A 14,981-nucleotide genomic window follows, 5' to 3' on the forward strand; every position below is an offset into this window, starting at 1 on the left:
TGCAGACTCCTTGAAGACTTAGTTTGGATAATTTAAAAAGATTAAATCTGCAAGACAGTTATTCCTTCTGACAGGATCTCTGAAGTTTTAACATAAGTCCAGTGTTCCTGTAAAGATTTTGAACTTTGGACGTGTATTTGGTTTGCGTGGCAAGGTTTTGGTAGCGGGGGGGGCTACAGGGGTGGCTTCTGTGAGAAGCTGCCAGAAGCCTCCCCTGTGTCCGACAGAGCCGATGCCAGCCGGCTCCAAGACGGACCCGCCGCTGGCCAAGGCCGAGCCCATCAGTGACGGTGGGAGCGCCTCTGGGATAACACAGTTAAGAAGGAGGGGAAAAAAAAAACACTGGGGACTCAAAGTGCATCTGGAGTGAGCAGTGAGAATATGTGAGAGGAACATCTACGCAGCCCCCCAGGTCAGTGCAGGAGGAGGGCAGGAGGGGCTCCGGGCACGGAGCAGAGATTCCCCTGCAGCCCTGGTGCAGCCCGTGGCGAGGCAGCTGTGCCCCTGCACCCATGGGGGCCCCCGGGGAGCAGAGATCCCCCTGCACCCGGGGAGGAGCCCACGCCGGAGCAGGGGGATGGGCCCCAAGGAGGCTGTGATCCTGTGGGAAGCCTGCACCAGAGCATGCTCCTTGCAGGAGCTGTGGCCCCATGGAGAGAGGAGCCCAGGCTGGAGCAGGTTTGCGGGCAGGGCTGGGGACCCCGCGGGGGACCCACGCTGGAGCAGGCTGCTCCTGAGGGGCTGCACCCCAGGGAAGGGACCCACGCTGGGGCAGTTGGTGAAGAACTGCAGCCATGGGAAGGACCCACGCTGGAGAGGTTCATGGAGGATGGTCTGCCGTGGAGGGACCCCACGCTGGAGCAGGGGAGGAGTGTGAGGAGTCCTCCCCTGAGGAGGGAGGAGCGGCAGAGACAACGCGTGATGATCTGACCCCAACCCCCATTGCCTGTCCCCCTGTGCTGCTCGGGGGAGGAGGGAGAGAAATCGGGAGTGAAGTTGAGCCCAGGAAGAAGGGAGGGGTGGGGGGAAGTGTTTTAATATGTAGTTTTATTTCTCATTACACTACACATGTTCTGTCTCCTCTCTCCTACTCAGTTTTGATTGGTAATAAATTAAACTGATTTTCCCCAAGTTGAGTCTGTTTTGCCCATGACGGTAATTGCTGAGTGATCTCCCTGTCCTTGTCTCGACCCACGAGCTTTTTGTCATATTTTCTGCCCCCTGTCCAGTTGAGAAGGGGAGTGGTAGAGCACCTTTGGTGGGCACTTGGCATCCAGCCAGGGTCAACCCACCACAGGACACTAATAACTTTGCTATTGTAATATGGGCTGGGGTACAACATATTCCTTTAATCAAAGAATTTTTGCAATTTTTTTAAATCCTTTGGATGTTGTAATAATTATTTCATCTGTATAATGTGATGATGGGCATTAGACATTTAAATGTAGTAATATAATGGTTGAGCCATTTCTAGGCTATACTAGGTGTTCTAGCTTCACTTTCTGCCTTTTTAAGGTTTTGATGTTGTCTAGGCAGTAAACGTTCTTTTTTTTTTTTTAAAGGTCTGTTGAACTATGAGATAGTTTGGTTGGGGTGGAGGAGGGAGTCTTTGTGCTGGCTTTCTGTCATAAGCTTTCCTTGGCGGAGCTCTCCCTGGGATTAGTGCAGACCCCGTTGGAAGCAGTGCCGGTACCCGCAGCCGGGATCATCCTGCCTGCAGCTTCGCGGCTGGGTTCCGAACAGCGCAGGGGTGCCTGTAAAGCACTTGGTGGGAGTCTCGCATACCTGCTGTTTGCAATAATGTTTTTAAAAAGGCTACGCATGATTCAACGATTGCTTTTGATGTGTGTAAGAGAGCCAGGGTATTTTTAAGGTTCTATTAGAGGACCCTAAAGCATCTAAATACTATCGGCCTTTTTGTGAAGAGAAGGTTGTGAACAAGAGTTTCAGGCAGCGTCAGTATCTCTGTGCTTGGAAATCAATACCTCTGTGATCCTTAGTCTTGTTTCTCAGTCCTGAGGTCTTCACAGAAAATAAATAAATAAAGGAAACCCTCACAAAATTCAGCAAATATTCTGTACGCTTCTTGTAGTGCATTTTTGATTGAATAATGGTGCTTTTTATTTGTGCCCTGCTTTGCTTACATAAGCGCTTGCCTACATAAGTAGGGAAAGCCTTTAGTTGTCCCTTCAGCATGTCTGTCCTCTAAAGTTATCTTTAAATACTCTCTGCATCTGGTATCTTTTGGCATTTGCTGGGGAGGAGGATGGTCCTTCAGTGCCGTCGCCATTTTCATCCTATGGCCCATCTGGTAGCCAGTGTTGAACAGTGATAGAAGCCCAGCGATACAAGCCCAGACCAAGCCATCTGAAGTCTCAGTTGGCCCATCTGGTAGATACTGCCAAAATAATTTCCGGGCTCGTGCCGTATGCTTGCCAAGCTGTTGGCTCAGGTAATCCTTCAGTGCAGGTAGGAAAGCTGAGGAAAAGTTTCTGACAGCTAGCACAATATTTGGGGGAACGGTTCCATTCTGTTTAGCAGATTTGCTTTACTTGATGAATTTAAGCCAAACATGTAATTACAGCTAATTTTCAGCATCATGCCCTCCCTGAAGTCCCTGAAATGTTACTTCAGATTGCGTTCTTCGTGTTCAATGGTTGGTTAAATTGATGCTATATCAGCAACTTGATCAGCACCAGAGAGATGAATTTTGAAACAATTACTGTGATAATTTCTGCAGGATTCTTTATGTTTTAATTGGATATGTTTCCTATAAATATTTTTTCCTTATTTTTATTTTCCAAAAAGCATTTGTTTTTGTCTCACAATTGGTAAGAAATTATTTGCTAAAAAATGAAGAGTGATTTCTCCCCCCCGCCATGTTTGATGAGACATTATGAATAAAATTATGGACTGATGCATATTAAAATACAAGTGTCTTGGTGGGAAATAAGCTAAAACTGTGTTTACTTGTGTATTTTTTTCCAGAGATTTATTACGGTTCCCTAGAGAAGATGATGTAGACATTGCAATGAAAATTCTGGTTCAGTGGAGTTCCCAAGGCCTTGAGGATGTCCGGCTGGTAAATTACTCTGTTTTGCTTGACCTACCGGGCTCTTCTTCAAACACAGTAACTCTGAAAAACAGCGGTGAATGCTTTTATCCTAGTGGACAACAGTGCAACAGAGAGACCAAAACACTTCATAGCCAAGACCTCCTGTACTCCTATGCAGCTTACTCTGCCAAAGGAACTCTTGAGGTAATATGAACATTTGTCTCTGTCATTTGTGGTGAAATAGAGTTAGAAAACATCAGCTTTTTTGAACTTGGCTGGCAAAGTACACATGGTGAAATGCCCAGCCATAAACAAACGTATTCAGGTAAAATGTGATGTGGCCAATCTCAATTCAAGCTTAAAAATTAGTCAGACCTGAACGCTTCCTGTGATTTTTTTTTTTTTTTTTTTTAAAGTATCTGAGTTTATGAATTGGCATCTTTTGGTTGGGTGTAAAAATCTGAAAGCTGTGTCTAGAGCTACATTTTATCCTTGTTGATGTATAAGTGCTACTGGTTTGAGGGATGCCTGTAGGAAAGGTATGATGAAGTTATCTGCAGTGAGACTGGCGGGAGTGCTGGACTAATACCTGGAGCTCCTGAATTATGGTCGTGGGTCTCGCATACTTTCTTCTATGGCAGCTCAGTTGACACATCTGCTCTGTTTCCTCTTGAAAACTCCGATTTGTATTTTTATCTTACTGTAGCTTTTGTTAGGAAGTTTTGTCAGTGAAAAGATCCTGCCTGTTGGGATTTCTTACTTGCCAAGTGAAATAAGATCTTGCATTATCTTGTTTTACCCTCTTTACTGTCTTCACTGGCTGCCTCCCTATATTTGATTTCCAAATATATTGGGGGTGCACAAAGGGGTCATCATTTCTGTTTACTTCCCTAGCTGAGATAGTATAAACTTCAAGAAATATTTCTGAAACATAAAACCTGCAATTTCACTGCTAACTGCATTACTCTTGTCTTTCTCCTTTTTAAAATATTGCATGTTATTCCAATGATGCAGGGGATTTTCCATCTTGGTTTCTTTGTTGTTTAAAAGATATGTTTGTTGTCATGATTTGGAACGCTAATAGACTATATGGGAACAGATTGTGAATGGCTTTGGGTTTGGAGGATACCTCTTCCAAAATACCTTTATACTTTTTGACTATCTTAATATTTATAGCATATCAGTTACTGAATTTCTAACAGTGAAATGCAGCTGTTGTGTATTTTCCTTTTGTTTGTGACAGCGTTTGCCCGTAATGTTTATTGATAGCATGTAATGCACTGTGGAAATCTTTTAACGAGTCAAAATGGGGAAAGTTGCATGATGCCAACTAACCCATTTTATGGACTATTAATATAATTTAGAATTTTGGACTGTAGGAAATATGAGGGCTGGTAGAAAGTCAGATCCTTATGTTTCTTGTCCTGAAATCCACAAGCTTCAGCTTCTCTTTCTTAAAAACATTGAAGCTTTTTAGTCCAAGGGGTTTATTCCAGAGGGGAGAAGGAATGGAGGAGTTCTCCTTTGGGAGAGAGACTTCACCTCCTGGTTTTGTGTACCTTACATGCCTAGTTTCCAGACTGAGTCTCATGGTTGTTATGTCCATACAGCCTCTGTTCTGGGGCTCCGTCAACCCAGCAACTTCAGGTCGAAGTTTGGTGTTAAGTGAAACAAAGTAGGCAAGGGTAGGTCCTAACCTGCATGGTGTATGCTTTAACTTTTCCATGGGCGAGTAAAAAGTACTAATGAATGGATTTGGCTTTTCACATTTATCACTTAGAAACTCACTATGCAATATTATTTTCTCATTGTTACTTAATAAGAGTAACTGTAATGAGATAAAAGTACAGTTGTGGCCTGTGAGACTTTTTTCATGAAAATAAATGTGTTGCTAACAAATTCATCAGATTAAAGGAAATCCAATGTTCCAGCAAAAAATATTGATGCTATTACCAGCAACACATGTACCACTTTCAGTAATATTTCAGAGCAGTTTTATCTGTGGTTGAGTTCTGCAGAAATGAGGACCACACACACTGTGTATGTACTCCTCATGAGGGTGTACCTTGGCTTTGGCAAAAACTTGAAGCTTGTACTTGAGCCAAAGAATGACTCTCTGTGCACAATTTTACAGTCAGATCTTTGAGATACTTAGCACCCTCGCAAAACTTCAGGTGTTTTCTTTTATTCTTCAAAAAGTCTACCCAAAGTGTCCTTAGATCTAGAGTTTTCCCTAAAAGGGACATTTCCTTTTTTGTTTAGGCTATGGATAAATTGGTAGTGATCTAACCTCCCCGACTCAATCCTACACAGTAATCTCTACTATTTAAACTGATGGCAGTAGAAAAAACTTTAAATGAGAAGTAGCAGGTGGTGGCTGTTGCTGTGTTCAGCCATCAGAGGGTGACTTGATTGCTTGCAGTGGAGCTACAAGTTGTGTGTTTTGAATATCTTGCAGTGGGTTGTGATTGCAAAATCATGAGGATTTTCCTGTGAGAAGGTATTCTTGTAACAGCTACTCATAATCTGAATAATTTTCTTTCAAATGTGACACATCCTTAGTAGAAAATTTCTATTGTGTGTCACATAATCAGGTTGAATTGCTAATATTGCTTTGATGCTGCTGCTTCATTGTATCTCATTTGTATATTTGGTTTGCTAGAACTACAAGCAAATAAAACCATTAAGTTATTGCAGACTGGCTACCCGCAGAGCTACAGCTCTACTTTCATGTTGACGAGGTTATTTGTAGAATAGCAAGACTCATTTTCTTTGACCACCTGTCATGTCCATTCATCATATGGCCATTGTGTGTGAGCCATCCAATTTGTGCTTTCTGGTAACAGTCTAAACAGCATTTGTGAGTAAAAATGTGAACGTTTGTGATCTGAAATCTACTTCAAAAACCTACTTAGTGCCATTGTGATGGATGGTGCACTTTACTACTTCTCTATAATTCATCGGGCCCTGAAAAGGTGACACTGTTTACCCATCACAGTGACAGGCGGGGCAGCCTACAGTTCTGGAGAGAGCTGTCTAGGCGGTTCTGAAATAGCAGCAGTTATGTAAATATTGTATCGTAGACTAGGTCAGTCTGAGGAAAGAATGACATATGTGAAATATATTTTTATTAAAACTTAAATATCGGCCACCTTTTATAGAGTTTAAACCTTTTGTCTGCTTGATGAAAACAGCAAAGCTGCTCTGGCCAACAGAGTACGCATATAAAGGGAAATTGCACTGTGTCGAATTTATGCGTTAAAGCCAAACACGTTGTCAAACAATACCTAGCCAGTCTCCGAGTGAGTGTAGTGTGGTGAATCTGAATGTGCTGCTCCCTGTCTCCACGCCACACGGTGATCGGAGAGGTGTGGCCGCGTGTGCTGTCACCGGCGGAGCGGTGGAGGGACGAGCTGGGGAACCGTCGGCGAGAGCCGAGGAGCGGTGTGTGAACCCCCAGAGATCCAGGGTGGTGCTCAGGTCGTCTGGGCGGTTGGTTTAAAGCAGGCCCACTGAGTACAGCGACCCTTTGGAAGAAAGAAATGTTCAGTTTTGGTGTCGCAACGTTCGTCTGCTCTGTTCCTTGTTTCTTTAGCAACTGTAAAGAGAAAATCTTAGCGGATGTAATGGTTGGTGTGTTGGGACAACATTCAAGGGCAGACTAATTAGAGCAAAATGAAGATTGTATTTACTTTGTATTCCCTGATTTTCTGAACTTATGTTTGTGTGACCTGACATTTTCCTCACTGTCCTGTCGCCTTAAATTTATTCACTGTTTGCTTTACGGAAGTGTTAAGGAACTTTTGGCAATCCTAAATCTGCTTTAAGACTTAAAACAGAGATGCTTAGTGTCCTCCGTTATACAGTGTAGCCTCCTGCTATATTACACTCCTCTGCCTCTTCAGGAGTAACTGGCTGCTGAATGCACCAAATCCCTGTTGGTTCCTTTGCTGTTTCTACATCCTTTCCTTTTTAGATCGTGGACACTCTGAGCAAACCCAGCAAAACATCACTTCTCTTTCCTGGACCTCATACACTGGAAGGGCTGTGTTGGTTCAGGAACCAGGAGAGGGTGCAAGAAAAGTACAAGTGCTGGCATGTTGTTGAAATGGGAATGCATACGCAGGCAGGGATTTGATGGCTTCGTGGACAGAAATGAATCATCCCCATCTCCAAGGCAGTTCTCCCAGCACCCAACTATGTCTCCTTTGTACTTTGCTCCCTCCTCTGTCCCTGTTCCCTGACTGCTTGGACTCCTCCACTACATCGCCTCGCTTCCCTGCCATCGTCCACATTCCTTGACTGATTCTACCGATTTCTCTGTTCAAAGTGTCTGCTGATTTTAGACAGTTATACTCCCAACTCAGCCAGTGATATCTTTGATTAGTTTTGGAGGGGCTGCAGGGAGCAGACAAGTGAGAATGCCGACTGTTTGCCTCTATCTACAATATGCAGAAGAGATTCTCTACATCTGTTGATAGCATATCAGCCTGCTCCGGTTCATTTGTTTTGGTGACATTTTCTCAGCTAAATGAGAACCCACTGCAGAGATTAATGCAACCTGAAGCAATACGAGAAGCACAAACCCATCTGTTAAGCTCACTCAGTGATCTTCCCACCATTCTTCAACCTTGGCAAGATGGGAATAAGGGAAGCAGGACTCGGATTGCTGTCAGATCCTCTTTCGCAAGGAGGGGGGCTTGCTCACCTCTTATCAGCTACCCCATTTTCTTATGGCTGTGTGGCGAAGTCTGCTTTCCCCATCCATCCCCTTCTTTCCCAGGTCCTTTGCTCTGCAGGAAGATTGGAGTCTTCCTCTCCTCTACTGCCTGTTCCTCTAATCTTTCCCACTCATTGCAGGCTCCCCACTTGTGTGCCCTACTGTCCCCTCCCCTCTCTGCTCTGTCTTTACAGTACTGCAGCACTGTTCCCTTGCAGTACTTGCAGCTCTCTATATTCCTATCTCTGCACCAAAAGGTTACGAGTTCCTCTGGAGGGACAATGCATGAGGAAATCATGGACCCAACAGCTTGCTTTCATTTGATTCAGTTTCGTTGTGCTGGAAATGTGATTAGTGCACCCTTATTATCTTTTATCTTCCCTCTAGCTAATCAGTGGTAATTTCCTTAACAATATTTCTGAATTAAGATTGGTGTCAGTGGGTTGGTTTTAGAAAACTTTAAAATCTTCCCAGGTTATTTTTATCCCTAGGCAGAATTTCCGAGTGAGCCTTCTGCAGCACGCTCACTTGCGCATCTTGAATTCCAAAGGCAGAGAGTGCATATAATTCAGATTAAATAATCAAAGCATCTCACCCTAAGTCTTTCAGTCATTTTCGATGGCAGATTGCTGCAAAATATCAAGCTAGAGGGAATCTTGATACATGTGTGCATTTAATTCTTTTAGGCACGCCAATTTAGTTCATTATTGTCTTTATTAACATTTTCTAAAATTTCTTCTCTGAAGAGATGTGTACTAGCTAAAATGAATCCCTAGCAACTGAAATCAGTTTGCAGATGGTTAGGGCTATAGGTTGGATAACACATACACACAAATGAGAAGAATCATGGAATTTTTGTAACATTTAGACGTTTTAGAGGAGCTTTATTTATCTTTTATTTATAGTAGAGTTTCTCAGAAACCTGTTCCACAAATAATCATAATTTAGACCACTGCTCTGCATACCAAGTAGGCACAGCAAATTTTCAAGACAGTCTCACTAAGAATATGGATTTTAGAAGAGACTTGACCTTTAAACAGAAAACAACATTCAACATTAACTACAGTGCAGCTGACGCTCCATTACAATTACATATAGAAAGCTGTGAAATGCAATGTGAAGGTTATATAATTTGAAATTGCAGTCAAGTACTACAAAGCAATCATTGAAGAGATGTCCTGCAGAACATCCCGTCAGTTTTCTGGCATATATCACATAACCATTCATAAATAAAGTTGTACAGTTCTCTAAAAATAATAGTAGCTCATCATGCACGAAAGCCTGGTTAACATTGCTGCAAGATTTTTGTGTCGTTGAAGGGCAGGGTTTCAAAGATATAAATGGCTACTGCTGCAAAACCTTTTGCTGTTTTATAATTGTGAGTCAATACTGTGCTGATGTTTTAGTAATAAAATATTAGTAATGGCATTTTATTAATCATGTAATTAATAATAAATGAGGGTTTTTAAATGCAAAAAAGCAAAAGGTGAGGCATCTTGATATCTTCAGATATAACAGATCCCTGAGCACTTCCATGCCATTGCGCATAATCAGCTAAAGGCATTCTTCAGTAAGGCCTCTACAGTGTTTGAGAGGGAGCAATGTTGAACCATAAACATTATTTATATTCCAATTCAATGGTAAAAACTAAAGGGTGTAAATACTGAGGACCTGGGAAATTGATTTGGTGCTTTATTCAGGTTTTAGTGCAAATAAAATTCCTATTGAAATCAATGGGAATTATGTAATTTTTAACCACAGTTGAATTTTGTCCGTTAGTACTCGCTGTGAGAGAATACAAGTGGAAGTAACTTCTGTAAATGCATGGATCTGCAAGAAACATTTTTCTCTTTAATTACTTTATTGTATAATTTAAACCAGGAAGTTGCAATCACCTATGCAGTTCAGTAGGTATCTGGGTTGATACCCACCCAGGTAGTCGTCTTTCATTCCCACTTTTTGTTAATGGTGTTTGGTGCAAACCTGAACACAAAGGTACCCCAAGTCAAGTGGAAATCTTTTCTGCTAAACCGCCAGGCACGTTTTGCTTAGGTAGTGCTATATTGTCTCCCTGTAATTTCTTTTGCATCTTCTTAGTAAATTTGAACCTGCCAACAACATACCTGTGTTTTTTCTGTTTAAGTTTGTAAAGGCAATATCCTCCTCAGAGGAGGAATTCTAAGCAAAATCTGCTTCTGCTGTGAGATATTTGGTTTGCGTCTTAGGGATTTTTTTTCTTTTAAATTTCTCCAGTATTTTGAAGGTTTAAAACTGCCTTGAAGGGATCTCACGCTAAAAACAAAAGCAAAAATTTCCCCCAACAGAGAGAGTATAAAGCAAATGTTATCAGCTTTTAAAAAATTGCTAGGATGAGAAAAACGACATAAGAAACAACTAGAACTGATATAATGAGAACAATAACAAAACATTTTTGTATTTATATAATATTCAGTCTTTGTCCCTCAAACTATTTATATAACTTCATTGTTAAAAAAAATGTAGTTTCATGCATAAACAATAAAGAACTTGTTAAAATGCTACCCAGCTTTGTGATAGTTATGAGTGACAGTAAAATACAATATTGATTGAACTATTGCTTGTTCTCATTTTTTAGTTTACTTCTGAGGAAGAGAAACAAGTCCTAACACCTTTTAAGGAACATTAGCAATACAAAAGCATCTGTAGTTGGAGACAGATTACATCTTACCGTGCCTGTGCGTCCTGTAACTGGGAGCATGGCCATGAGATTCTGACCCTGGCAGTCCCAGGCATCAGTCAGTCATCCATGAGAATATGAGTTAGAATCACTGTAGTAACATAAATTTAAAAAAAAACCAAAACAAAACACCACTTTTCTGAAATACTGCACTTGATTATTTTTGTAGAAGTCTAAATAATGGTGATGTCTCTTGTGAATTAGAGCTGGCAGCTGAAAAGAATCAGGAGTGACTATTTTAATCTTCAGTGCAGTGTGATAAATCTTATCAGCTGAAGCCTTAGCAATGTGTTTTATCTTAGGAGTTATCTGCATCTACCAGTATAACTTTTACAGTCAATATTGCACAACATTTTGTCAAAATCTTAAAAATCGATTTCTTCTAATGTAATAATATCAGCTTATTGAATGCTTTTCTACAGGACTCTTTTTTTCCTCATTGTTAAAATCTTTTCAATATTTTGAGATGAAAGTAACATTGAAAATCCAAAACAAGTTGGAAGATTTCCTATCTATGTTAGGATGTGGTAATATGAAGTCCAAATATAATCTCCTAAGATGATCACTATGAAAGAGTGGAAATAAGTTATTACTAAAAAAGGAAAAAAAAGAAGCATACACGACAGGTTTTAAGTGTAATCTAAACTAGTTGAGGATAAAGCTGCTGTTATATGAATAATTTGGTGAGGACAGATTTTAATGGCTTGTCTGACTTCTTTGTTGAATTTTGGTATGAAAGAGCAAAGGATGAACCTCTCTAGAGACTGCATTGAGGAATGCTATAAACCTGGACACAGAGCCTCAATAGTAAGAAAGACCAAAAAGTGAAGGCGGCCTCTCTTAGAGAAAACCCTTTGAAGTAAATGTCTTTTGAAAGCCTTTCAGAGCAGGTGAAAAATGTGCAGCTGTGATACAGCTGCTTGAAAAAAATTTGTAAGAATGGAATTCTTAAAAATGTAAAAAAGAATAATACTAATAAAAAAAGACCCCGTTACTAACCATAGGCAAGTCTTAGCTTTGGTGTCCAGGTGCAGCTGGCAGAAGCACATTGGGTGTGTATGCAAACTGTCAAAATGCTAGAGCTTGTTCACTGGCTGGATTAAAATGTCCTGAGAATAAGCTTTTGTTCAGAATTTCACTTTTAAGCTAGTTGGAAATACAGCACTTCTGACTGTGCCCACCAGTGGTAATCCCAGGAGAGAAGTATCCACTTACAAATAAAAAAAAAAAAAAAAAAAAATCAGTGCAAACTAAACAAAGCTGAAAGTACATTGGTCTTCCCTTTTTCTAGAATTAGGCGTTCTTAGTTTTTTCTGTCTGATATGCTGTCTCTTCCACTAAATACAAATAAATCTCATGTCTAACACCTCATGTAATGAATATTAGTTACTGTGTTTATCTCATTCATTAAGAGGGCCTTAATGTGAATTAATCATGAGATATATCAGTTCTGTTCTCATAATTATTTCTTACGTTCCTGTGCTCTGCAGTTCAAAGAGAAGGTGACTAATCAATCACCAGCTTGTGACTGGCCCAAGAGTAGGTGTGTGTGAGAAAGAAGATGCTTCAAGGAATTTATCTTCCTTCCACTGAATTATGTTACCATATAGAGTTAGTCTTGTCTCCTGTAAGATTCACTGCTTCACACTGGTGTCTTCAAGGGGCAGACAGAGGTGAATAAGGATAGAAGAGGTCTGGCAATGTCTTCAAGTAATAGAGAGCAAAGCTGCTTGAATATGCAAGAAAGCTCCTGATGCGTTGTCATCCAGGAGAGATGTTCCTCCTGCTGCAGGTCAATGCTTGCAAAGCATGATCTTTACTTGGCGATTATTTTAGAGGATGAAGTAGTATGAAAAGCTAGAAATTGTATTACTGTCAAAAGAATTACTGCATCGTTTTTTTTAACCAAAATTTTTATTCCAAAAAATTTTCTCATGTCTTTGTCCATGTTGTCCTTTTACCGATAAATCTCTTATGTCTCAAGGTTAAAAAAAAATATTACAATCACGTAATGACACAAATTAAAAATATAGAATGATAAATTATATCAGCATGGACAGTGTTAGGCTCAGGATCTGATGCGTAAGGCTAACTCTTTCAGTTCAGATCTTTCCCTGATTATCTTATGGCTGTTGTCTTAATGCCTGTAGAGTTGCTCTGCCTGAAATAAACTTCCAGAGTTTTTCAATTTTCTCTGTAGCCAATGAAGATAATTTCTTCACAACGTATACTGTTTGTAAAGTGGGTACCAAAAATGTAAAGACAAATGAAGAAATATGGAGGGAACCTCTTCAGTAGATGACACAACTAGTGAATATATTTAATGTTGACCATTGTGCGTTCTTTGTCTCATCTATTGAATTTAGTCTCTTGTGTTTCTTGAAATTCAGGAAGAGGACTGGTTTGATCTTGGAAGATGGACTGTTAAGGAAATTTGGGGTTGAATCAGAATTTATGACAGTGCATACTTGAGCTCCCTGTTTCTACTGTCTTTTTGTTGCTTGTTTGACATCCTGTGCAGGAGGGATCATAATGGGGGAAGATAAAGAATTGAGTGCAGATTTCTGTAGTAACTGATACCTCTGTAATAATGTGCTTTAACTGCTGTTATTGAAAACTGTACCATAAAGTACTATTGCTACAGTAATACTGAGCACTTCTCTACTGCTGTAAAGGAGACTGACCTGGATTCCAGGCTGTGTGGAAGATGAGGGAAGCTCGGTTCAGACCCAGCTCCAAGGCTCTGGCAGGGCTGCAGTGATGGTGAAGTTTTTGCATTACCAGTGAAATCAGTTGTGTAGTGTTGGAGGTCAGATTACTCCTTCCTCCCCATCAATTTGTCCAGATTCTGGTATCCTTTCCCATAGGTTTTAGATAATGTCAATGTTTTTCTATCTTTCCTTCTGAGATATGATTTAATGGGATGCCACTGTACAAGGTGAACAATTTGCTGGGCCCTTTTCTAGAAAGAAGCAGTTTCTGACCATTGCATGGGATTTCCTCTCTTTCTCCAGGATTTTCCATCCCTGCTGAGACCACAGGAACCAAGTTCACAAATTCTCCATGGTGTTCCTGCCAACACTTAGCAGAGATGAATGATCAAAATGTCTGTGTGAAATTTGGCACAGTTCAGGAAAACCTTCACCCTAACCTTTGGGAACACTTAGGATAAAGGCGAGCTACTGATTATGCTATAGCAATGATACCTGGCAGGGCCGTATTCTGAACTTCCAGTTAATCCTTGCTGTTATTCATAAAAAGAAAACATTTTGAAAATGAAGTTTAGCTATTTCTGAAAGAAAAGGTAACTGGTGCTGCCAAATAGAAACCTTTAGATGACTAAGCAGTGCAGAATACAGTATCACAATTAATGACCATATGGCAATTACAAAATTTTGAGTGCAGTTTTAAATACAAAATCTGAAAGCCTGGAACAACAAAGAACTGGGTTTTCTTCCTGGTACAATTTTACCTGGACCACATGCTACATGTCTTGTGTAAGATAGGTCGTCTTTCCATAACGTTAGGCAACTGAAGAATGGAAACATCTACTTGTTTAATCACATAGAGCTATGCTGTTCTCATACAGCCTTCTTTATATTTGTGTTGGTCAATCATTTGGGTCACTTGAATATACTTGAGCAATGATGAATTCCCTGTTTTCGTTGGTGTCCTTTTCTGTCATCTGAATGTATTTGTAATTTTAGATTGTATTTTTCCTCAGTCCTTTTTCTAAAGAGGTAATTTAGAGACCTATACATCTGTGTAATGACTTAAAACAACAAAATTCACATCAGATAGGAAAGATGCCATTTGCCTTTTCACAACTGCATGCTTGCTTCTCCAAGTTTGATAAGATGCTGCTTTACCACTCAGATTTGTGTTTACAGCACTGCATGGTTGGGCATCTCTCTGATTATGTTCAAGTGCGTGATGTTTGGCCAAGCAAGGGCTATAAGTACTCTGTGAAAGAGCATTTATTATGTTCTGGAAAATAGAGTCCTCACTGACATTTCTGAAAGTTCAAGTGTTCTTCTGATGCAGTAGATGACCTCCTCTTGTACATACGCATGATTATCTGCATCTTTGAGGTAGATGTCTATTTTATCTTTCTGCATCTATGGACTTACAGTAACAGCAACTTAGGTTTTGTGTGTTTGCGTAGCAAGCCTATATATTTCAGTACGCTATGCGTGCACTAGTATGAGAGTTGACTGGGAAATAGGCTTCTCATCCTATGAAAATTACACTGTTTCAAAATGTGTTCAGAATTGTGGCAGAACTTGGAAACCTGAAAGTTGTAAGGCTATTTTCCTAGATATTTTTGTTTTAACTCAGCCAGACTAACTCTAAAAATGAAACAGTCTAACAAAGTTGAAATGCTACTGTCTAGGAAATTAAGATACCAAATGTATTATAGTTATAAAATAAAATATTTCATTTTTACTTGCAAAGAATCAAAAGCACTTCCATGTAATGGTTCAGTGCAG

The 14,981-nt window shown here is 40.3% G+C and overlaps 1 protein-coding gene across 1 annotated transcript in view; it reads left to right on the top strand.

The window, feature by feature from the left end:
- The window catches only part of NAALADL2 (N-acetylated alpha-linked acidic dipeptidase like 2), a gene marked incomplete at its 5' end in the record, with an annotated part of 290,863 nt that overhangs the window by 46,728 nt on the left and 229,154 nt on the right, over positions 1 to 14,981 (top strand). Inside the window, one exon of the mRNA XM_075716831.1 lies at positions 2,989 to 3,259. Within this exon, the coding sequence (XP_075572946.1) occupies positions 2,989 to 3,259 (271 nt within the window). The remainder of the gene's footprint in view (positions 1 to 2,988; positions 3,260 to 14,981) is intronic.

This window comes from Pelecanus crispus, chromosome 9 (assembly GCF_030463565.1).
Source record: "Pelecanus crispus isolate bPelCri1 chromosome 9, bPelCri1.pri, whole genome shotgun sequence".
Lineage (NCBI taxonomy): Eukaryota > Metazoa > Chordata > Aves > Pelecaniformes > Pelecanidae > Pelecanus > Pelecanus crispus.